Here is a 23,541-nt window from a genome sequence, read left to right as displayed (position 1 = left end):
TACACACGCTCCAGTGTACCGTTCCGTTCTGTCAACCAATATTCTCTCTATCATCACTAGCGACATTTCATAATCTTCAACATCCTCTGCTTGAGCATCCACACCGGCCTGGAATAATGTCTTATCAAGGCAAAAAAAATATTCCAAAGATCACAGTAAGTGAAGCCTTATTTATTGTCTGATAAAATTGATGTAGCTGATGTCCTTTTGTTCTATTGTGGTTTAGTGAGATCATTTAGAGACACGTATAGATGTGTTTACATGCATAAATAAAACAACAGTGATCTTTTTGTTGGAAAATGTGCTATTTTAGTCAGGTGGAAGATGGTTTGCATGCAGTGTAAATTAAACGCCCTGCTTGATGCTCTTAGGATCATCTTGTTTTAAGGACGTTTTAATAGCTACCAACATCATCCTTTATTTCATTTACAACAATGACAAACAAATATCCCACAGAGGATTATAAATGCATTTAAAATACTCAAAACTGACGTGTTTTGTTGGCTGGATGTAATTAGGGTTGTCTCTATTGTCTTATCTAGTGGAGCGTTAGTGTGGATGTGGGTTTCTGGACTGCAGCAAGACAGCAAACACGCCCATATACACCCATTATTACAATAGATGCATTTCTATATAACACTGCTGTGTGCATAACACATACAACACAAGTCAAAGCATCTACAGTTTTATAAGGACAATTGCTGTCTAATTGTCTAGGCACTGTTTGGCTTGTATATGCTTGCTGCAAACATCAGAGTTTACCATCAATAACAATAATGGTACCTAGTAAATATCTGCATATTAAAAATGCAAATTGGCTTTGTGTATTAAGCTGCTGCATGATTTCAGTCACTGTCACAGCAGTTTGATTTGTGCGTCTGTTGTAAGACTGAATTGGGTGTGGTCACATTTTCTCATCCCCCCTGGCCATCTGGCAAAAGGGCACCACTACTATCATCATTAATGCAATTTCAAGACCGTCTACCCAGGGCTGAACAATTTATATGCTGGTGATTTTGTCCAGAGGTTGCATAAATGTGTATTCATTATAAGTCGACTCACAGCATCAGTATATGAACAAGACATCCCAGCAAACCCATTACAGTCCTCTCCACAGTTATTGGGGAAAAAACGGGTTATCAGAAATTGACATTTGGCAAATTAGCCTAATCTCACACTCGGTGAGTAGCACTGTCGCCTCACAGCAAGAAGGTCCTAGGTGGGGCTGTTCGGGTCCTTTGTGTGTGGAGTTTGCATGTTCTCCCTGTGTCTGAGTGGGTTTTCTCCAGGAGCTCCCACAGTCCAAAGACATGCAAGTGAGGTGAATTGTCCATGACTGTGTTTGACATTAAACTTGTGAACTGATTAATCTTATGTAATGAGTAACTACTGTTTCTGTTATGAATGTAACCACAGTGTGTAAAACATGACGTTAAAATACTAATAAATAATGAATTAATTAATTTAGAGAAAAACAAATCACTGGGAAAAATATTTAACAAAAGCCACATATGCCACACTTATTGGCAGCCCTGCATTTAATACTTTGTACCCCCTTATCCAATAACACAAGGTTGGAGAGATTAGAACAAAGAATTCTATTTCTCTTCACAGAATCTCTCCAGACAATTCAGGGTCCTCTCTTGTGCACTCTCCTCTTTAGCTCACCCCACAGGGTTTAGATCCGAGGACTAAAATACCCACTTTTTTGTTCAGTAAACCATTTCTGTGTCGATCTGAACATATGTTTTGGATCACCGTCCTGTTGAAAGATCCAATGACCACCCATTTTAGTTTCTTAGCAGAGAAAAACAGATTCAGATTTTTTTAATGTCATCTTTGCCTTATGATGTTCCCAGGGTGATGTTTGAGTGTAGTCATTCCTTTTTATGCCTAATCTGCCCATTTGTTTGTCGCCAAAATGCTCAATTTTTATTTCATCTGACTGTAAAACATGGTTCCAGTCAAAGTCACAGTAGCGTTAAACAAACTCTAGGCGTTTATGTTTGTGGTTAGATGACTATAAAGGCTTTTTCCAGGCAAGTCTCCCGAATAATCTGTTGCCATATAAGTTTCATCTGATGGTAATTCTAGACTTGGGGACTTGCGTGCTATTTGTTCTGTAACTCTATAAGAGTGTTTTTTTTTACCATCTCTGCACTGTGCGTGGAAGCAAAACAAATTTGAGTTTTTCATCCAGACAAGTTCGTCACAGATCCAGTTGACTGAATGTTTTCAATTATTGCCCTATCTGCAGATATGAACATTCTCAGGCAAGTAACTATTTTTGGAGCCCTTTCCTGACTTATGAAGGTCAACAGATTTTCCCTTATTTGAACTGTGTGTTTTTCTTGTTTTTTCTATGCTGAATATGTATAAGAGAATTTGACCTCTCTGTTACCTCATATATAAACCCAGGTGAAACAATTGTGGATTACTCCTTGAACATTCCTAGATACTCTAACTGTATAATGTAAAATAGAAATGAAAACATTTACACTGTGTCTAATCATTTAGGGGTGCCAATAATTGTGGTACTTGTGGTTTTGTTAAAAATAATGATTTCATGATGAAGGCTTTTTCCTCAAAATAAATTTACTTCAAATAAAGGAAGGTCATTTGTTCAGTGTGAAATTATACTAATTTACCCAATGTGATTATCATTTAACTCTTTTTACTAATCTAATCTTTACTAATCTTGTGGAGGAAACTGTATGTGGTCATGACCATTTTTGTATTTAATAAGTGTAATTCACATTCAATTTAATAAGTGTTATTCAACAGATGTTGCAACTGCCCACTTACTTAGATGTCACCATCTCTAGTAATCTATAATGTACACAAAAGAGCCAAAACATTAGAACTACCTGTCCAATATGCTGTCAAAACAGCTGTGACCCACCAAGACTCCCCAATATAAAATCTAAACGCGTCTAGTACCAGGGCGTTACCAGGAGGTCTTTTAACTACATTGTAAGGTGAATACCACAGTTCATCCTGGTGCATCTCTTCTGCATGTAAGAGATGCACACATGCCCAGCTTTCCTCATGATCTTGGAGATAACAGGATTAATCTGACCAGGCATCCTTTCATTGAACCATGTCCTGTTCCAATGGCAAACAACAGTTAGCATGAGAACTTTGTGTGGCCTGACTATGCAGCCCCACACACATATGGGTTTGATTCACTGTGTGTTGTGACACATTAACCTCATCCCCATATTAAAATAATCTGCAATTTGAGCCACAGTAATTTTTCTGTTGGACAATACCAGACACCATAGCCTTGATGTCCTCTGGCATCAGCGAGTCTTATGCTGCTGACCAACCTGTCAGTACAACAGGCAGTTGTAGCCTAGTGGTTAAAGCACTGGACTAGTAAGCAAAAGGTTGATAGTTCAAGCCCCACGACTGCCAGGTTGCTGCTGTTGAGCCCTTGAACAAGGTCCTTAACCCTCAATTGTTTAGATAATATACTGTCATGAATGTAAGTCGCTTTGGATAAAGGCATCTGAACATGTAATGTACCTTGTCCATCCTCCTGTTGGTGGGTAATTACCACAGCTGCCTATGGGCACCCGAGATAGGTCATTCCAGTAATCTGGTCAAAACGATTAGACTCTTATCAAAGTCACTCAGGTTTTCATGCTGCACATATCTGCTGCATTCACAGAGTACATGGACTCAGAGTAACTACCATCAACCAAACATTTTATAAATCCCTGATCCCTTGTTATGGAATAGACACATGAGGTTATCATGATTGGGCATTTCCTGGGTGTTTAAAGGTTTTGTACTGCATTTAATGCACCAATCAAGACATTACTATCAGACTTGGGATGCATTTTCTGGGTTATACTGTTAGACTATACTGTATAGGCAAAAGTAAGTAGTGTTTGACTATTACCTTGTTGGAAATTCCATTCCAAGAGCATCAGTGTGAAGTCTGTAGGAGCCTCTGTTATCCTAGCAAGGCTTTTCACAAGATTTGAGAGTGTCTGTGGGAATTTGTGAATTACACAACCTGTTTGACCATGCCAAAATATCAATAGCACAGTATAATTTTGAATTCCTATTTATTTCTAATTTCACAGCCTTAATAGTTCCAGATGCATTGTAATCATTAATTTAAATTGATTAGTTACACTGTTTGACTGTTCATCCAGTAAGAATGGCAAATAGTGTATGTGAGTATGGTAAATATTTGGGTCACTAAGCAACAGTGGTTGCAGTTCTGGACTTCATGTAATGTTGGTTTTCCCCTTTTACACAGCACCTCCCCAAACAAGACTTATACAGTTACTAAAAGACATACATAATGTAATGCTTATGATTAGCATTCTTCTACATTTTTTCCAGTGTTCTTTATAGAATCTTTACATTTTTGCATCCGGGAACCAGACTTATCTGCACAGACTGTGTGTATTTTTTATCCTGGACATTTACATTTTGTCCTAATTTACACATTACAGCCAGATCTAAATCAGGGGCCAGAGAATCGTTTTTATATTTTTGTAGTTCTCGGAATATATGTTCAGAAAAAGAATGCTCTAGAATGCTGTAGAATTGTCTCCCAGGCTCTGTAAAAAGGAGGACAAAAACAGAGGTGGCAGGCAATACTTACACAGTCAGTACACTGAGATGTTCTGATTGCTTTCAACCTTATTTAAAGTTAAATTTGACCCTGCCTCAATACTCTTATTTATGGCCCTGCACCCATTGGTGGTGCATGTCTGTTTAGGCCTTTAAGTCTGGTCAGTGTTGCTACTCTTGGAATTTGGGGGATCGACTTGGGATTTGGGGATTTTTTTATTTGCACTTAAGCAATAAAAATCGACATTTTATTTTATGTTCTACAGTCATAAATAAGGAATGACAAAGCATACTACTACTACTAAATAATAACCTTTGGTTGTTGCTGGCCATTTCTACGGCTACTGTACATTTATTCTATACCTACTTCCATTTTCTTAGACGCGAGAACATGACAACACGTCTGTTGTCATCCGTGCAGGAATAAATCTGTGTCAATTGCCAGAAACAATTGATATTTTTACCAGACTTTCGGAAACTCTCTAAAACTGCAGCTCTTGTGGGGTGTTCCCGGTCTGCAGTGGTCAGTATCTATCAAAAGTGGTCCAAGGAAGGAACAGTGGTAAACCGGCGACAGGGTCATGGGCGGCCAAGGCTCATTGATGCACGTGGGAAAAGAAGGTTGGCCCGCCTGTAGCTCAAATTGCTGAAGAAGTTGGTTCAGGAATGGTTTGAGGAGCACAACGAGTTTGAGGTGTTGTCTAGACCTCTAAATTCCCCAGATCTCAATCCAATCGAGCATCTGTGGGATGTGCTGGACAAACAAGTCCGATCCATGGAGGCCCCACCTCACAACTTACAGGAGTTAAAGGATCTGCTGCTAACATCTTGGTGCCAGATACCACAGCACACCTTCAGGGGTCTAGTGGAGTCCATGCCTCGACGGGTCAGGGCTGTTTTGGCAGCAAAAGGGGGACCAACACAATATTAGGAAGTGGTCATAATGTTATGCCCAATTGGTGTATAAATCTAAACAATTTTGTCGTTTTTAGTTAGTCTGGTACTTTTAATTTACCTCACCTCCCAGAAGCATGTATAAGGTGGATTGGCTAAATGAAATTGAGTGAGTGAGTAAAAGGTGAGTGTGTGTTGCTCAGCATCAGACTGGTGTCTTATCCATGGTGTATTTCTATAAAGAAAAGGCTGATTTTGTTGGTTGTTTTTACTCTGTACTGACTAATTGCAAGCAATGTATGCAAATTGCATGGTGCAATTTAAGCTTTCTTTGTAATGGGTCCCCCTGCCGTGGCGATTGGCGACTGGGCACGATTACAGAATCATGTGCTCAGCTCTTGTTGGGGCATTTTTGCTTCATTGCTCACCTTGGCTTGTTCTTGGTTTCCTTTTGTTACTTTTTTTCTGAGAACTTGTTTGTCGCAGGCACTCTGAGCAGCATATCCTATTGTGACAACCAGTTTTATTTCAGCTCTGTCCCTTTTCTATCCAGTTTTCCTGCTGCGGGCTGCAGATGTATTTGTGTCTTTCTTTGTTACTTTGTTTTATGTTATTTTGGCCACTTCCTAATTTTCCATTACCACTTCTGTTTGTGGCTTATTAGCAACAGTTAAGCATCCTCCAAATTAGGGTTGCTTTTAATTCTTGCAGGTGCGGGGCTACACTTGGCTCAGGTGGTGAGGTGTGACCCACCCCGTTAACATTCTTTAAGACACTGTGTTTACATGGATGACCTGTGACAAATTACACACTTTAACAACCTTAAACTAACATTAACAACTTCTTTTTAATAATATCCTATAAAAAATGCACAGTACTTTAACAAAAGCTCATATTCAGTACATTTGAAATACATTGTCTTTTCTCAAGCATCGTTCTTGGCTTGTGGGAGAATTAGCTATTTTCAACCAGTGTGGTGATGGTATTTATTACATCATACATTGATTATATTAAGCAATTTTCATGCTAAAATGTTTTTCAGCATTTAAATGTCCAACAGTCAGATATAAAAAGAGACAATGAAAGAAATCTTTGTGGCTGATCTTTCCCTCCTGTGGCTTTCCTGTTTATCTGTAGTTCATCAATGTGGAAAACAGACCCTTTGCTCAGTGTCAGAACCAATGAGCTCATGATCCTTACAGTCTCTTGTGAAACAGTTGATTCCATTTTGAATAAACTGGAAAATTGTGGCACCAAAGTCAGGCAAGACATAATACAAGCCAAACTGTCGCATACATTTTCTTGATTTTATCAACCAACAGTCCTGCAGGGTCACATGTGATCTTGAAATGAGACTACACGTCAGGGAAAAACCTTTGGCAACTTTTGTTTTGAACCACATTAAAAAATGAAATCCCCAACTCTGTTTAACACAGGAGGGGTTTAACCCAGACTAAGCTAAACCACTGCTTAAACTTGAGCGACCAAATAATAAATCTATAAAATGAGCTTTAGGGATGATCATAGCACTTACAGTGGTACTTTAAAAACTCGGCATCAATTGGTTCTGGGAGTGGCATTGAGTTTAAAAGGCGTTGAGTTTTAAGGTATTTTTTCCTATAAGGATGTATGGGAAACCTGTTAATGCGTTCCGTGGTCCTGTGGAACTGCATATATTTTAGGCTAATGTAAAATAATAGCTTTGTTTTTGACACTTATACACTTAAAATAACACAAATATAATATAAAAACACTGAAATCCAATTGAAAAACACTTATCAATAATCAAAATCAATAAAAAAAGACAGTAAAACCTGCACTTTACCTTTTACTTCTTTATTGTTTTTCTTATGCTTTTTAATCATGGAGATGCTTGATCTTGGAATACCGTATTCCATTCAGTAAAGATGCATTCACATGAGAAATGGCACATCAGCTTTTGTGCTGCTTTTTAACGCTAAGTGTTTTAGACTCTTTCAAAAAAAGCTGATTCTCACAATTTCTCAGCACCCCGAGCTATAACACAAGTTTAAAAGTGAAACAGGAGGAAAATCCAGATAAACACAGATACATGTGGAGCTTTCATAGTGAATTTGACCGTTATTCCACACAAATGCAGATTCGTCTCACATGCACACTTTGATGACGTTTACTGCACCACTCAAGCCGAGCGCTGAACAAAGCGACTGGTTATTGTTAGTTTGAAATTAAATAAATAATTAATTTTTTTTAAAGAAACTGAACACGTTTAAGGGTACAAATTTCTCGACAAAGGGCGTTGAGTTTCAAAGATTTTGAATTTAGTTACAAGGTACCACTGTAATTCCATTTGTAATACACTGATCTTTTTAATCTATTTTAGGTGTAATACACAGAATTTAAATATTCAAACAAATCATCTTGTAAGTGAGAGTGGCACGATGGCTTGGTGGGTAGCACTGTCATCTCACAGCAAGAAGGTCCTGAGTTCGATTTCCAGGTGGAGCAGTCTGGGTCCTTTGTGTGTGGAGTTGCATGTTCTCCCCGTGTCTGCGTGGGTTTCCTACGGGAGCTCTGGATAGGGCAGTAGTAGCCTGTCGGTTAAGGTACTGGCTTGCTGGTTCAAGCCACACCACCGCCAGGTTGTCACTGTTGGGGCCTTGAGCATGGCCCTTAAACTCAATTGCTTAGACAGAACACTATCACAGTACTGTAAGTCGCAAGGTGATTTGAAGATACAAGATTGTCCATGACTGTGTTTGACATTAAACTTGAACTAATGAATCTTATGTAACCAGTAACCACCTGTCCTGTTATGAATGTAACCAAAGTGTGTAAAACATGATGGTAAAATCCTAATAAATAATTAATATAAAGCTATATCATAAGCATTTAACTGCCCTAATTTTCTGAACTATGAAATTAAGTCTTAAGTCCTAATTAAAGTATCTTAATGTATAGTTTGAATTAATTCCTAACAGATTGATTTCAGTTTAACCTCAATCTAAACAGGTCAGAGTTTATACATTCATTTAATGTCTGTTTTACCACTGCTTTATCTGTTAGGGACTGGATTTCAATAACACAGGAGCTAAAATGTGTCATATATGAGGAAAAAAGATTCCACCTTTACCTGTAGTATAAACCTACTTTTAGATGAAGAGATCAGATATAGCATCAGCCAGTTCTTCAGCTGTCCTGCTAGCACACAGTTAAACACATGCAGCCGAATCAGGCACCAAGGTTAAATACAAGCCATTAGCACAAAACGAGAAAAGTGCAAAGCCAAGCAATTCTGACTGTAGCACACCCAAGATCAATAAACCGATTAGCTAGAAACGCAGAATGTTGTGATGCAGAACAGACTGCAGTATGATAATGTTTTAAATAATTACATTTGATGACTCCTCTTATTATTAACTAGGTGAGATAATAGCTCGAGAGTTTTCAAGTGTTCACATTGCAGGCAGTGGTGGCCCAAATCCAATCTCTCGCCTCATATGTGACCCAGATTTGTCCTGCACATTAGAGAGAACAGAGAGAAAGAAGACTGAAGAGGCAGATTGGAATTCATGCAGACATTTGTCATAGTAGAATGGTCCTATTCTAATAGAAATAGCACTTAGGCTGTAAGTACTTAAATATACTGTAGTTTGTATCTAAATGCATCTGACTATTAAATAATTCTATCATTTTATTAAACTACGGAACGAATGAGCTTCAGCTGGACTGCTCTCTGCTTGCAAACCATTAAAGTAAAATCACTTAGTATAAAATCATTGTATAATTAAATTAAATGTTTTACATTTCTTTTAGGTTTTACTTACAGTAAGGTCTTCTTGTTGTTGATATTTAGTGAATATAAAAAATGTGAAAATACCAGTTTTTGTGACCTTTTTGTGAAAAGCAGACCAAGATTAATAATTTCAGATTTATTTGATCTTAAATATGATCTATTTTTTATTTATTTATATATTTTCTTTATGCATTTTCTCCCCTTTTCTCCCCTTTTTAGCACGTCCAATTGCCCGATTGCATGCTTCCTCTCCACCAATGCCAATCCCTGTTTTAATTGAGGAGAATGAAGCCAACCCACGCCCCCTCCGATGCCGTATGCATTTTATCACCTGTATTATCTCTGTGCAGGCACCATCAATCAGCCAGCAGAGGTCGTAATTGCACCAGTCATGGGAGAGAGACCCCATCTGGCTTCGTCCCGCCCATATCTGAACAACAGGCCAATTGTTGTTCATGTGGCTGATCAGCCTTAGCCGGTAGGCAGAGCTGAGATTCGATACGATGTATTCGAGATCCCAGCTCTGGTTCCAGCGTGTGTTTTTAACGCTACGCCACCTGAGCGGCCCTAAATGTGATCTATAATCTATGCAGTTCAGTTATAAAACAAAATGAAATCGTTTAGAGGGCAAAATAATAATAAAATGATGTAGTTGCATAAGTGTGCACACCCTCTTATATCTGGGGATGTATCTGTGTTTATCAGGTGTATACAACTGCCATCAATTAAAGACACGCTGATTTACTTACAACAAAGAGCTTACAGAGCATCAAAGGGATCTCATTGTTGAAAAATATCAGTCAGGAGAAGGTACAAAATATTTCAAGGCATTAATTACATATACCATGGAACACAGTAAAGATATCAACAAGTGAATAAAAAAAATGGCACAAAGTGACATTACTAAGAACTGGATGTCCATCCAAATTTGGTGATGAGTCAGGAAGAAAACCAGTAGGCTGCCAAGAGGCCTACAGCAACATTAAAGTAGCTGCAGGAATGGTGGAAACCTTTTCTTAACATCTGGCTACATTTCGCTGAAACGTACATCAGGACCGCCAAAAGCACATGGGTTATGGTCTGATGAGACAGTGGTTGAACTTGTTGTTTGTTTGTTTGTTTATTGGAATTTTAATGTCATGTTCTACACTTTGGTTACAATCATGATAGGAACGGTAGTTACTCATTACACAAGATTCTTCTGTTCACAAGGTTATATCAAACACAGTCCTGGACAATTTTGTATTTCCAAGTCACTTCACTTGCATGTCTTTGGACTGTGGGAGGAAACCATAATTAATAAAGGTATGTTTGGTGCAAAAACAACACAGCTAATCACCAAGAGAACACCATACCCACAGTGAAGCATGGTGGTGACAGCATTAGGGTTTGGGGCTGTTTTTCCTCTGTTGGAATTGGGGCTTTAGTCAAGGTGGAAGAAAATTATGAACAGTTCCAAATATCAGTCAACGTTGGTGCAAATCTTCAAACCACTGCTAAAAATGTAAGATGTAGAAGAAATTAATGACAAAATAATGGCTTCATCAAAAAAGATCATAATTTTGGAATGGCCCAGATTTGAATCCAATGGAAAATCTGTAGGGTGATCTGAAGAGGACTGTGCACAGGACATTCCTACACAATCTGACAGATTTAGAGCGATTTTGCAAGGAAGAATGTGTCATGTTGATAGACCCCTACCCCCAAAGGACTGAGTGCTGTCATAAAATCTAAACGTGCTTTTGAGATATTTAATATTTTACTTTACCTTTATGAAAAAAAAGTCTAAGAAGACTGGAAATTTGTGGAATAAACAAAATAACCTCTCTGTGTAAATAGGTAACAGGTAATGCTGTCATGGGTATAGAAAGCATTAACAATATGCTCACTTGTTTGGTCAAAAGATGGGACTACTTCTGACTTTTGTCCATTTTTTTCTACTGTCAAACCTTTTTTTGGAATTGGAATTTTTTTGGATATCCAACTCACCAAAAGTTGCTTTAACTAATGTTTTAATGTTAGAAAAATTAAGATACATTAGTGTTTGCAGAGACCCATATAACCAGATCAAGCTACACATCACAGTTACTGTCAACCCAATTTGGATGAGTGGATAAGACACAGCAGCGCTGATGGAGTTTTTAAACACCTCACTGTCACTGCTGGACTGAGAGTAGTCCACCAACCAAAAATAACCAGCCAACAGCACCCCATGGGCAGCGTCCTGTGACCACTGATGAAGATCCAGAACATGACCAACTCAAACAGCAGCAATATATGAGCGATCGTCTCTGACTTTAGATCTACAAGGTGGACCAACTAGTTAGGAGTGTCTAATAGATTGGACAGTGAGTGGACACGATATTAAAAAACTCCAGCAGCGCTGCTGTGTCTGATCCACTCATACCAGCACAACACACACTAACACACCACCACCATGTCAGTGTCACTGCAGTGCTGAGAATGATCCACCAACCCAAATAATACCTGCTCTGTGGTGGTCCTGTGGGGGTCCTGACCATTGAAGAACAGGGTAAAAGCAGGCTAAAAAAGTATGTAGAGAAACAGATGGTCTACAGTCAGTAATTGTAGAACTACAAAGTGCTTCTATATGGTATGTGGAGCTGATAAAATGGACAGTGAGTGTAGAAACAAGAAGGTGGTTTTAATGTTATGGTTGATCAGTATATATACCATGCATATTATTTGACTGAATGAACATATAATCAGAATCAAAGATACCAGAGAAGTAAAAAATGGTTTTAAGTTTACTGGTACTGGTTTCTTTTTAGTCAAAGAAAATATGTTTTTTTTCCTTTCTTCATCTGTTGACTGTAACATTTCAGGAAACACTATGGGAATGTTCCCAAATACTTGTCCAATAACAAACATGTGATAGCTTAACTCATCTTTTACTCTCTCTCTCTCTCTTTCTCTCTTTTTGTCTTCTTCTGTTTTTCTGTGTATTTCAGAGTGAAAGGCTTCTAATTAAAGGAGGCAGGATTGTGAATGATGACCACTCATTCTATGGCGATATCTACATGGAAGATGGTCTTATTAAGTAAGTTGGATTTCAGAAAGCAAATCACACCTACACCCAAACTTCGGCTTCTTGCTACAGCTCAGCAGTTTTTCCATTGTCTGTTGTTGTCCAAGAACAATCATTATAGTTGCTTTATTGTAATTGGAATGACATTCTGTTGGCCGTTGCTTCTTTTCTCTACTGAACTGGCCACAAAAATTGGAAGGTAATCAAAGCTTAGCAATTGTATATGACAAACAATGGTATAAATCTGTGGTTTTCAATATGTGGCCAGCAAAGCAGATAAAACAGTATTTGGATATTCTGGTTTTCTTTGCTCGCTGATATAATTCCAGTGTTGATTTACACTTACTATTTTCATCTGGTCCACATACTCTTAACAATAACCCTACTGTGGACCTCAGAAGACAACCATAGTTTGGAATTGATGAAACCATATCTTAGACATGATATAGACCAAAAGTTCTTTTTTCTATTTGGCCTAGATTTAAAATGACACACATAATGTGGCTGGTGTGCCATTTGGCAATTCACAGATTACATTCTGTGCAAATATGATTTGGTGTGTTTTTTATACAATGCATTGGCTATAATTTTGTACATTTCATTCAAATAACAAACCCAGATTGTCTTTGTGTATTGTTTCCACTCATTCTTCCAACCTAGTTGCATTTACTTTACACTTTGTATCTTTTCTCTGCTGCTGCAGCCCCCCACACTGACTGAGGAGAGCCATATACTTTTGTAATACTTATGTCAGATATTACTCATGCTGTTTATAACCTGAATATATTCACTTTAATCTGTTAATTGATTGTAATAGATTTGTAACAGTATTTGAAATGAAAACCTTTTAAAATAAAATTATCTCTGTGTAGGCAAATTGGAGACAACCTGATAGTTCCAGGAGGGGTGAAGACAGTTGAGGCGAATGGGAAGATGGTGATTCCTGGAGGCATTGACATTCACACCCACTTCCAGATGCCTTATCATGGCACCACCACTGTGGATGACTTTTCTCAGGGCACTCAGGCTGCTCTTGCCGGAGGAACCACCATGATTGGTAAGAATACTTTTTTTCTTTTATTTTTGCATATTTGTTACAAAATAGTAATCTTATATACTGGTAGGCAAAAGTCTCCAAGCATAGAACTGGCTCTTTGATACTTTGCCTTAATAGTAATTAATTTATAATTGTGTTTCATTGGAATTATTGGTGGCTGGCCAACCAAAGTCTCTCTAGGACAACTCGTACAGAAAAGCACAAACAAAGGAGACAGATAAACATCTGAGAAAGTGCAGGCCTCCTTTGCTTTAAATAAGACATGTTCATGATTTCACCATTAGAAAAAGACTGGGTAAGTATAATATCCATAGATTTGCAAGGAAAAACATAGCTACAACAGACTTTTTGCTTAAGTAAGTGTGGGTATGCTTTGCTGCTTCCATAATTTCTACCATAATTTCTGAAAAGCATGAAGTTTTTGTGAGGCTGGAGACTTAAATCCTACTTTCATGGAAGCCAGTTGTATTGTGAGAGTCATATAACCTGGAAACAAATATAATACCAAAAAGACTTAATATATCTTCATGGTACAAGAAAAGGGTTAGTCATTACACTACAAGATGTGTTATGTACATAACAGAATAGCAAACTACCCATATTTGCTGGACGTTTTTAAGGAACTTAATATAAAGTTTAGTAATTAAAGTGAACGAAACATTAGACGTCAAATTTTAAAGTCTAGTAGGCAGAGCGCAAAGGCATTTGCAAATAATTAGCTGTAGTTGTCACGTCTCGGGGTGGCACCGTGGCTCGATGGTTAGCACAGCAAGTGGGCCCTAAATTGGATACGCAGGTGGGGTAATTTGGGTCCTTTCGGTGTACAGTTTGCATATTCTCCCCATGTCTGTGTGGGTTTCCTCCTAAAGCTCCAGTTTCCTCCCACAATCCAAAGACATGCAGTCAGGTTAATTGGCAATACTAAAATGCCCTTGGTGTTTGTGTGTCCTGTGATGGACTGGCAACTTGCCCTGGAAATTGCACCCTCCATGACCCTGACCACGAAGCAGTGGTAAAACAGACAGCGAATGGGCTTGTTAGCAGTTCTCTCAAAGTCAATTCACAAAAAAGCCCAAAGATAAATATATATACCACTGAATAATTTGGGTGACCTTTCTTAAAAATAAATAAATACTTTAAGCATCTAATAATTTAGGAATTACATCATAAGCCCAGATTTTATACCTAAATTGTCTATAAAAATAAGTAGATGAGTGTGTAATGCTCAACGATGGTTTTGGCTCTGTCTGATGTGTGTTCATGTCTTGCACCTGGTGTTTCTGACCAGCAATTATTGAAGATATATTATTAAGCACCAGCAATGAATTTAAATTGTGGAGCCACAAACAAAATGTAATGTAAATTAATTACTGACTTTTGTCATTTTATGCAACATTACCATGTTGGGTCAATTCCTAATGTCTTATTTACTCTGAGTCTTTATTTTTGTCTTCTGCAGTGGACCACGTGATCTCAGATCCTGGCAGCAGTCTGCTGGAGGCCTACAAGAACTGGAGAGAGTGGGCAGATGAGAAAGCCTGCTGTGACTATTCACTTCATGTGGACATCAGTCACTGGAATGACACCGTGAAGCTGGAGGTGGAGACACTGGTAAAGGAGAAAGGTGAGAGATGGATTTTGGGACTATTGTGTCACTGGATTGCATGAAAACAAATAGTACAGCATTTTTACTTTTAACCACTTAGATGTAGATTTTTAAGGTTGCGACCACATATTAGATAAACATTGTTGTTTTACATAATTGGGAAACTGAACGTCCTCATAATACACATATTACATCTACATATTTTCTAGAAACAATGTATACTATGTATAAATACAACCAGAAATCAGAAAATAGGACAGTATGGAAAATGCAGGTAAATACATTTGATGTAATTGCAGACAATATGAACCCAAGACATTTAAAAAAATTGGGGTGGTAAAGCATTTACCAAATTGTAATGCTGCATTCTTTTTTAGAATACTTAAGACATTTTTGTACCGAGGATACCTAGTGATTAAGTGTTTCAGGTTTTATTTTGTCCCATTCTTCCTTTAAACATGTCTTAAGGTGTATAAGGTTGTCATCGCATTTAACCTCTCAAATTCTCCACACTTTCTCTATTGGTGACAAGTCAGGACTGCAGACAGGCCAATCCAGTACCCGTACCCTCTTCTTCTGTAGCCATGCCTTTGTAATGTGGTTTTGCATTGTCTTGTCAAAAAAAGCATGGACGTCGCCGGAAAAGATCTTAAAGGCAGCATATGTTGATCTCAATGTACTTTTCTGCATTAATGCGTCATTACAGAAGTGTAAATTACCTTTGCCATGGGCACTGTCACAACCCCATACCATGACACACCCTGGCTTTTGGACACAGTGTCCATTTCTTCCAAAAAAATATCTGAAATACTGTTTTCTTAACCTGATTACTAACCCTGAATTGCCACCACCCCCAACTTAGCATTAAGGCGTAAATGCATTAATGGATGTATATTAACAAATTAAATAAAGTTGACCAGACAAATGAAATATATTGAGTTCATACTGACTGCAATGCAATAAAAGTCAAAATAAATGTAAGAAACTTTGTGTTTTTTTGTACTGTCCCACTTTTTCTGATTTAAGGTTGTTTTTACAGCCTATTTATTATAGTTATGTGCAATTTGGAGGAGCAAGGGATGCTTGTTAGCTGCTGGTTTACAATATGTTTAGTATAAATACATGATGTTTAAGTTGGTAAAACATGAACAAATTAATGTAGAAAAATGCTGGTTAGAAGCTTATAGCTATAATTTGCCTACAAATGTGGGTGACTGCAGCTCTGAAACATATGGGTATTTAGGGTATGTTTTATCAAAAGTCCTTTATTTTCTTTAACTAAATATCTATGCATTGGTGCAGATATTTGTTTGTTTTTGACTCATGGCTTTGTGAATGCAGCCGTAATGTGTACTTAAAACTCTGTCCTCATGCAGGAGTGAACTCCTTCCAAGTTTATATGGCTTACAAAGATTTTTATCAGATGAGTAACAGTGAGGTGAGTCATCATAAATCCATTTATGAACAAAAACAATGTACTAAAAATAACGTGCACTAAATCTGATGTAAAATGTCTAGACGTCATTGGAAAATGCTTTAAGCCAGTATGGTGTGTATTGGCCTAAACTGTTTTAGCAGTTTAGGTTGTTAATAATGTGATGGCAGAAGTGCAAGATAGGTGCAGAATGGACAGTCACAACTACACACAAATATTCATGTGCAACAGAAGTGTTAATTAGGGGTGCTAATATTTGATAATCAGAATGCAGGTCACTGTATGATCAAAATTGTATAACCGACAATCCTAATCTTTTTGCTCAGATCCTTATTAAACACTTTTGGGATAAACTAGAATGTCAGTTGTGAGCCAGGTCTTCTCATCCAACATCAGATAGTTCCCCGTGTTCATTTAATTATACTTTTTAAGAAGAAGAAGTAGGCCACATATACTCGTGTACATTCGTGTACAAGGAAATTATTTTTCCGCATATCCCAGTTTGTTTGGAAGCTGGGGTCAGAGCGCAGGGTCAGCTATTGTATGGCACCTATGAAGCAGAAAGGACCTTGCTCAAGAGCCCAGCAGTGGCTGCATAGTAGAGCCTGGATTTGAACAGACAATATTCTGATTGATAGCCCAAAGCTCTACCTACTAGTCTACCGCTTTTGCAAACTATCAATGAAAAGATATTGGTTTCTGGCTTTATTTGATCTTTATAACATTTACTTTTTACATTTACATTTTCTGCATTTAGCAGACACCTTTATCCAAAGCGACTTACATTACAGTTACAGTGTAATGTCTGAGCAATTGAGGGTTGTGGTGGGGCTTGAACGAGCAACCTTCTGATTACTAGTCCTGTACCTTAACCACTAGGCTACCACTTTTGTTTGTTTTGTAAATTAGTATATATAAGTGTTTGGATCACCATTTTGAAACGTGTGTTTGTGTGTGGCCAGTAGGGTGTGGGTAAAAGAGTATCATTTCAAAAATGCTGAAGTTTCTTTCATTATTTTACAGCTTTATGAGATCTTTATCTTCATTGGTGAACTGGGAGGAATTGTGCAGGTCCATGCAGAAAATGGAGAAATTATTGCTAAGGTATGGGTAGACACATGCATATCCAGAATCACTAGCCTGCTCACAGTTGTGACACAAGGTTATACTCAACTGACCTTTATAGATCATACATAGATTTGAAACAGGTTCTGAAAATCCACTATCTGTATGGTAGGTGTAGCTTATAAATAAGGCCCTACTAATTTCATGGACCTGGTTTTTAAAAATCACAGATTTCACAGATTTTTGAAGAAAAGTGCCACATTTCTCAACAGTAAATAAATTACACTCATAAACTAAATGATAGAAGAAATGGACGCTACAATACACAGCACAGCCTACCTTAATAGTTGAATTTAAACCTAGAACATCCAGCGATGGTTCGAGGCCTCATGTTGTCTCAAAGACCAAAATTCTGGTCTGTGTTTTGTTGTCCACAGAATTGGTTGGGAGTTTTTCAAACTCAGTTACCCAAGTCGTGTATTTAGCTGCTTTAGACTTTGACATATTGGACATTTTGACTAACCGATTGCCGTACTACATTGCCGTAGGATTGCTATGACTGCCTCATAGTGCAAATTAACCAGTAAATGTGCACATGCGAATGAAAAACGAATGCCTAAAACAAATCTTCAATTTTGAATTGTAAAGCAAACTGCATATTACACGGGAAACGGCTCATTTCACGGTCCGTGACGTGATTTTTACGGCCATGAATTAGGTAGTGCCTTAATTATAAAATAATAAATAAATGTACATATGAGATCAGTGTACCTAATAAAGGGCTTGAGTGAACATCATGGCAGTCTAGCCCTATTAACCTTCAAAGCGTCTTTATCAGACATACAATATTCTTAGCCTCTTTTAATCAGCTTGACACCTCAAGACTTTTCTTAATTTGATGAAAACTGCATAAATATTTTTATATTCATATTGTTTTCCCACCTGTCTCTCTCTCCAGTTAATTTGGTTAATTAACTTGTTTACCCACACAACAGTGTGCCTATCATGTCTGTATGTAGACGCATGACCGCCCGACAACACCGCTGGGGATTCAAACTCTGGATTCAAGCACTAGTGGGTTAGCTTAGTCTCTGCACTACCCAACCGCCAAACCAAAACATATAATCCTAAAATAAAGATTCAACAACCCACCACAAAATATTCAGTGCAGCTTAATATGCTGTTAATACATTGTTACAAGCATTTATTAGTTTGTAAAATCCCTATTTAAATTAAATTAGGGCAGCTTTTTGAATGAGGGTTAAGAAGAATCAGTCTTTCCTGTGCAGTTGTCAGTGCCTATAAACATCCTACAGAGGATGACAGTTAAGTGCACGTAATCTCAAATCTAATTGTGTTTATACTGTTGCAATCCACAGACATCATCTGGCACTGGTTATCTTCACATGTAATGATCTATCCTTCCAAGAATGCAGACATTTTTAGTTCTGCTAGTTTCAGGGGTTTTTGCCTCAGTATTCTCCTCAGTCTGATGGTTGATTGACCAGACAGTTAAATTCATTGACTATATTTGTTATAGTTCATCGAGTTTGGTTTATTTGGTTGGATCTGACAACATGAAATATATGATAGTCAAACTTTCCCCATTACACAGTGTAGATCTCATTTTTCCACTCCATTAAAAGACAATAACAAAACAGAAAAGACATTCTGACTTATGTTATCTGCAAGCAGATCAGCACCGAGTCATACTATAAATATGTACTATTTATTTGGTGTCCACAGGAGCAGGCACGCATGTTGGGGATGGGTATTACAGGACCAGAGGGACATGTTCTCAGCCGTCCAGAGGAGGTGAGGTGTCATAGTACACGTCAATCGATAAATTATTTTGCATTTTATGTAAAGCTTTCTATCTATCTATCTATCTATCTATCTATCTATCTATCTATCTATCTATCTATCTATCTATCTATCTATCTATCTATCTATCTATCTATATCTGTCTATATCTGTCTATATCTGTCTATCTATCTATCTATCTATCTATCTATCTATCTATCTATCTATCTATATCTGTCTATATCTGTCTATCTATCTATCTATCTATCTATCTATCTATCTATCTATCTATCTATCTATCTATCTATCTATCTATATCTGTCTATATCTGTCTATATCTGTCTATCTATCTATATGTCTATATATATATACAGGGTGGGCCATTTATATGGATACACCTAAAAAAAATGGGAATGGTTGGTGATATTAACTTCCTGTTTGTGGCACATTAGTATATTGGAGGGGGGAAACTTTTCAAGATGGGTGGTGACCATGGCGGCCATTTTGAAGTCGGCCATTTTGGATCCAACTTTAGTTTTTTCAATGAGAAGAGGGTCATGTGACACATCAAACTTATTGAGAATTTCACAAGAAAAACAATGGTGTGCTTGGTTTTAACGTAACTTTATTCTTTCATGAGTTATTTACAAGTTTCTGACCACTTATAAAATGTGTTCAAAGTGCTGCCCATTGTGTTGGATTGTCAATGCAACCCTCTTCTCCCACTCTTCACACACTGATAGCAACACCGCAGAAGAAATGCTAGCACAGGCTTCCAGTATCCGTAGTTTCAGGTGCTGCACATCTCGTATCTTCACAGCATAGACAATTGCCTTCAGATGACCCCAAAGATAAAAGTCTAAGGGGGTCAGATCGGGAGACCTTGGGGGCCATTCAACTGGCCCACGACGACCAATCCACTTTCCAGGAAACTGTTCATCTAGGAATGCTCGGACCTGACACCCATAATGTGGTGGTGCACCATCTTGCTGGAAAAACTCAGGGAACGTGCCAGCTTCAGTGCATAAAGAGGGAAACACATCATCATGTAGCAATTTCAAATATACAGTGGCCTTGAGGTTTCCATTGATGAAGAATGGCCCCACTATCTTTGTACCCCATATACCACACCATACCATAAATTTTTGTGTTCCAACAGTCTTGGAGGGCTCTATCCAATGTGCATTAGTGTCAGACCAATAGCAGTGGTTTTGTTTGTTAACTTCACCATTCACATAAAAGTTTGCCTCATCACTGAACAAAATGTTCTGTGTAAACTGAGGGTCCTGTTCCAATTTTTGTTTTGCTCATTCTGCAAATTCAGTGCGCCGATCTGGGTCATCCTCGTTGAGATGCTGCAGCAGCTGGAGTTTGTAAGGGTGCCATTTGTGAGTAGCTAATATCCGCCGAAGGGATGTTCGACTGATGCCACTCTCCAGTGACATGCGTTGTGGGCTCTTGCTGAATGAAGCTAGGACAGCCACTGATGTTTCTTCATTAGTTACAGTTTTCATGCGTCCACATTTTGGCAAATCCAACACTGAACCAGTTTCACGAAACTTGGCAAGCAGTTTGCTAACTGTAGCATGGGAGATGGGTAGTCTCGTAGGGTGTCTTGCATTGAAATCTGCTGCAATGACCCGGGTACTGCGTTCACCAGACATCAACACAATTTCTATCCGCTCCTCACGTGTTAACCTCTGCGACATGTCAATGGCTGTAAACAAAGAGAAGCTTGTAAATAACTCATGAAAGAATAAAGTTACGTTAAAACCAAGCACACCATTGTTTTTCTTGTGAAATTCTCAATAAGTTTGATGTGTCACATGACCCTCTTCCCATTGAAAAAACTAAAGTTGGATCCAAAATGGCCGACTTCAAAATGGCCGCCATGGTCATCACCCATCTTGAAAAGTTTCCCCCCTCCCATATACTAATGTGCCACAAACAGGAAGTTAATATCACCAACCATTCCCATTTTATTTAGGTGTATCCATATAAATGGCCCACCCTGTATATATATATGTATATATATGTCTATATCTATGTCTATATCTATCTATATCTGTCTATCTATGTCTCTGTCTATCTCTCTCTAAACACACACATATACACACATACATATACAGTATTTATCCATATAAAATCCTTTAAATAGTACTTAAATAGTAATTAAATAGTACCAGGTTAAGGCCAATACTTTTTGTAATCTGCCTAATTAAAAAAACAATGTGTGTGTGTAGCTGGAAGCAGAGGCAGTGTTCCGAGCCATCACCATTGCCAGCCAGACCAACTGTCCTCTCTATGTGACCCGTGTCATGAGCAAAAGCGCAGCTGACATCATATCACAGGCCAGGAAAAAAGGTATAAAGATCATCCTTCATTCTTTCCCTCACAATCTAATAGTTTATAGTATTATCTTTTTTTAAAGACGGTTCATGTACGGAACCAGTGGAATCATTTACACCGCAAGGTTGCAAGTTTGTGCCCCGATTATGTCACAAGCAATAATTTGTGGCCAGGAGCCGAGAGCTAAAACAAACAGTGGACCAGTGGACAGATTAAAAAAAAAACAGAGGACTAGTGGTTTCTAGTAATCAGAAAGTTAGCCTGACCACCACCAAGCATGGCCCTTAACCCTTTTACTGTAATTAGCTACAATTGTAAGTCAGTTTGCATAAAAGTGTCTAAATGCTGTAAATGTCTTGTTTGTACAGTCACGTGTATGGATAAGGGTGTTAACACTTATTTTGGCTTGTTGACTTGCAGCATGTAAAAAGGTGATGGCTGACTTTACATGTTTTGGAAGAGGTGCAAACTAGCTCAATCCTTCTGGTGGTTAACGTTTGATAGTGGAAACTCAGTTAGTGGCTGGGAATTGGCAAATTCAAAACTGAAGTAAAAAATGTGTGGGGGAAAAAAAACCTCAGCTTGGTGGCTGAGGCTCTACAATGGATTGGCATCCTGTCCGGTGTGTGTTACTGCATTGCGCCCAGTGATTCTGGGGATGCCAGACCGAGTAAAATCCTGACAAGGATAAAGAGATGATAAAACATGAAAATAAAATGAAATAAAACCCCAACAGCAGTTGTTTTCTCCTGATTAAATTATTTACTCCTGCTTAGGGTGGTCAATGACTGCAAGTTAATTAAGGTCTAAAACATTTTGGCTAGTGTGCAGTTGAATAACGTTTTAACAGTATTAACTCTTCTCAAATGGGCTTCACTATGAGCTGAAAATGCTTCTGTACATTTATACTCCTTTCACAGGCAATGTGGTATTTGGTGAGCCAATCACAGCCAGCCTGGGTACAGATGGAACTCACTATTGGAGCAAAAACTGGGCCAAGGCCGCCTCTTACGTGACCTCTCCACCCCTCAGCCCAGACCCCACTACCCCAGACTATCTGAACACACTGTTAGCCAGGTAAGCAGACATACATTGTACAATACGTTCCATCTAATCTACTGTCTGATTGTTGAAAATGGACTTGGGAATACAATATTGTTATTGTTCCTTTACTTAATGAGCCGAAAAGCTCCAAAGTCTCCAAAAACGTCCCCACTGGAGCAAAGCTATGGAAGAAACTACCACTGCTGTGTTCTGTGCCAGTGCAGAAGTGCTTACACTGCCTGTTGTGGGTATTACAATAATCACTTATGTACTTGGAAAGCCCCTGTGTGTATGCCAGAGTTTTAAAAAAAAACTGCAAGCAATGGCTTTTAACATGCTTTCCTGTGTTTCAGGAAGGCCACTGTCATAGAAGTTAAACAGTGGCTAATTATAACTAATTCTTAACTTGAATTCTCGAGAACAGTTTTTGTTGTAAATCATGTTCACCAGACCTTTAATGACAGACTGTTTAAACAATGATCAGGCTGTAGTGTGGCCTGAATACAGGACTCATTTATCCACATAACATAAAAGGAAGGAAATCTATTCCTTAGTTTTCTCACCCCTGATTTAGCACTTGGATGAACTGTTGGCAGCTGTTAATGCCAGTAGTTTTCTGTAATGCTATTCCAGGTCAAAAAAGGTTCCCTTAAGCAGAATAGTGGTGAACAGCAAATTAGAATTATTGATTAGTTAATCTATTAACATTACACACAGGCAGTTGGGGTCACAGTAGCTGTTCTAATCAAATCCTCTCTCTAGTTCAATGTATAGGTTTAGGAATGATGGTTTGTCCACATATTTAATTCTTTATGATGGAATGACCTAAGCTCATGCCCTTAAGACGGTCTCGTATCATTTTTTTTTCCAG

At 38.2% G+C, this 23,541-nt stretch overlaps 1 protein-coding gene across 1 annotated transcript in view; it reads left to right on the top strand.

Moving 5' to 3' along the window:
- dpysl3 (dihydropyrimidinase like 3) overlaps positions 1-23,541 on the top strand; it is a 44,375-nt gene continuing 20,834 nt past the window's right edge. Inside the window, exons 1-9 of the mRNA XM_063012284.1 lie at positions 1-155; positions 12,235-12,323; positions 13,184-13,368; positions 14,828-14,992; positions 16,351-16,412; positions 17,433-17,513; positions 19,221-19,289; positions 21,521-21,641; positions 22,547-22,703. Coding sequence (XP_062868354.1) covers positions 117-155; positions 12,235-12,323; positions 13,184-13,368; positions 14,828-14,992; positions 16,351-16,412; positions 17,433-17,513; positions 19,221-19,289; positions 21,521-21,641; positions 22,547-22,703 — 968 coding nt within the window. The 5' untranslated portion in view covers positions 1-116. The remainder of the gene's footprint in view (positions 156-12,234; positions 12,324-13,183; positions 13,369-14,827; positions 14,993-16,350; positions 16,413-17,432; positions 17,514-19,220; positions 19,290-21,520; positions 21,642-22,546; positions 22,704-23,541) is intronic.

The sequence above is a fragment of the Trichomycterus rosablanca genome, chromosome 16, assembly GCF_030014385.1.
Source record: "Trichomycterus rosablanca isolate fTriRos1 chromosome 16, fTriRos1.hap1, whole genome shotgun sequence".
NCBI lineage: Eukaryota > Metazoa > Chordata > Actinopteri > Siluriformes > Trichomycteridae > Trichomycterus > Trichomycterus rosablanca.
Note: the sequence above shows the minus strand (reverse complement) of the source record. Positions and strands in the feature narration are given on the sequence as shown.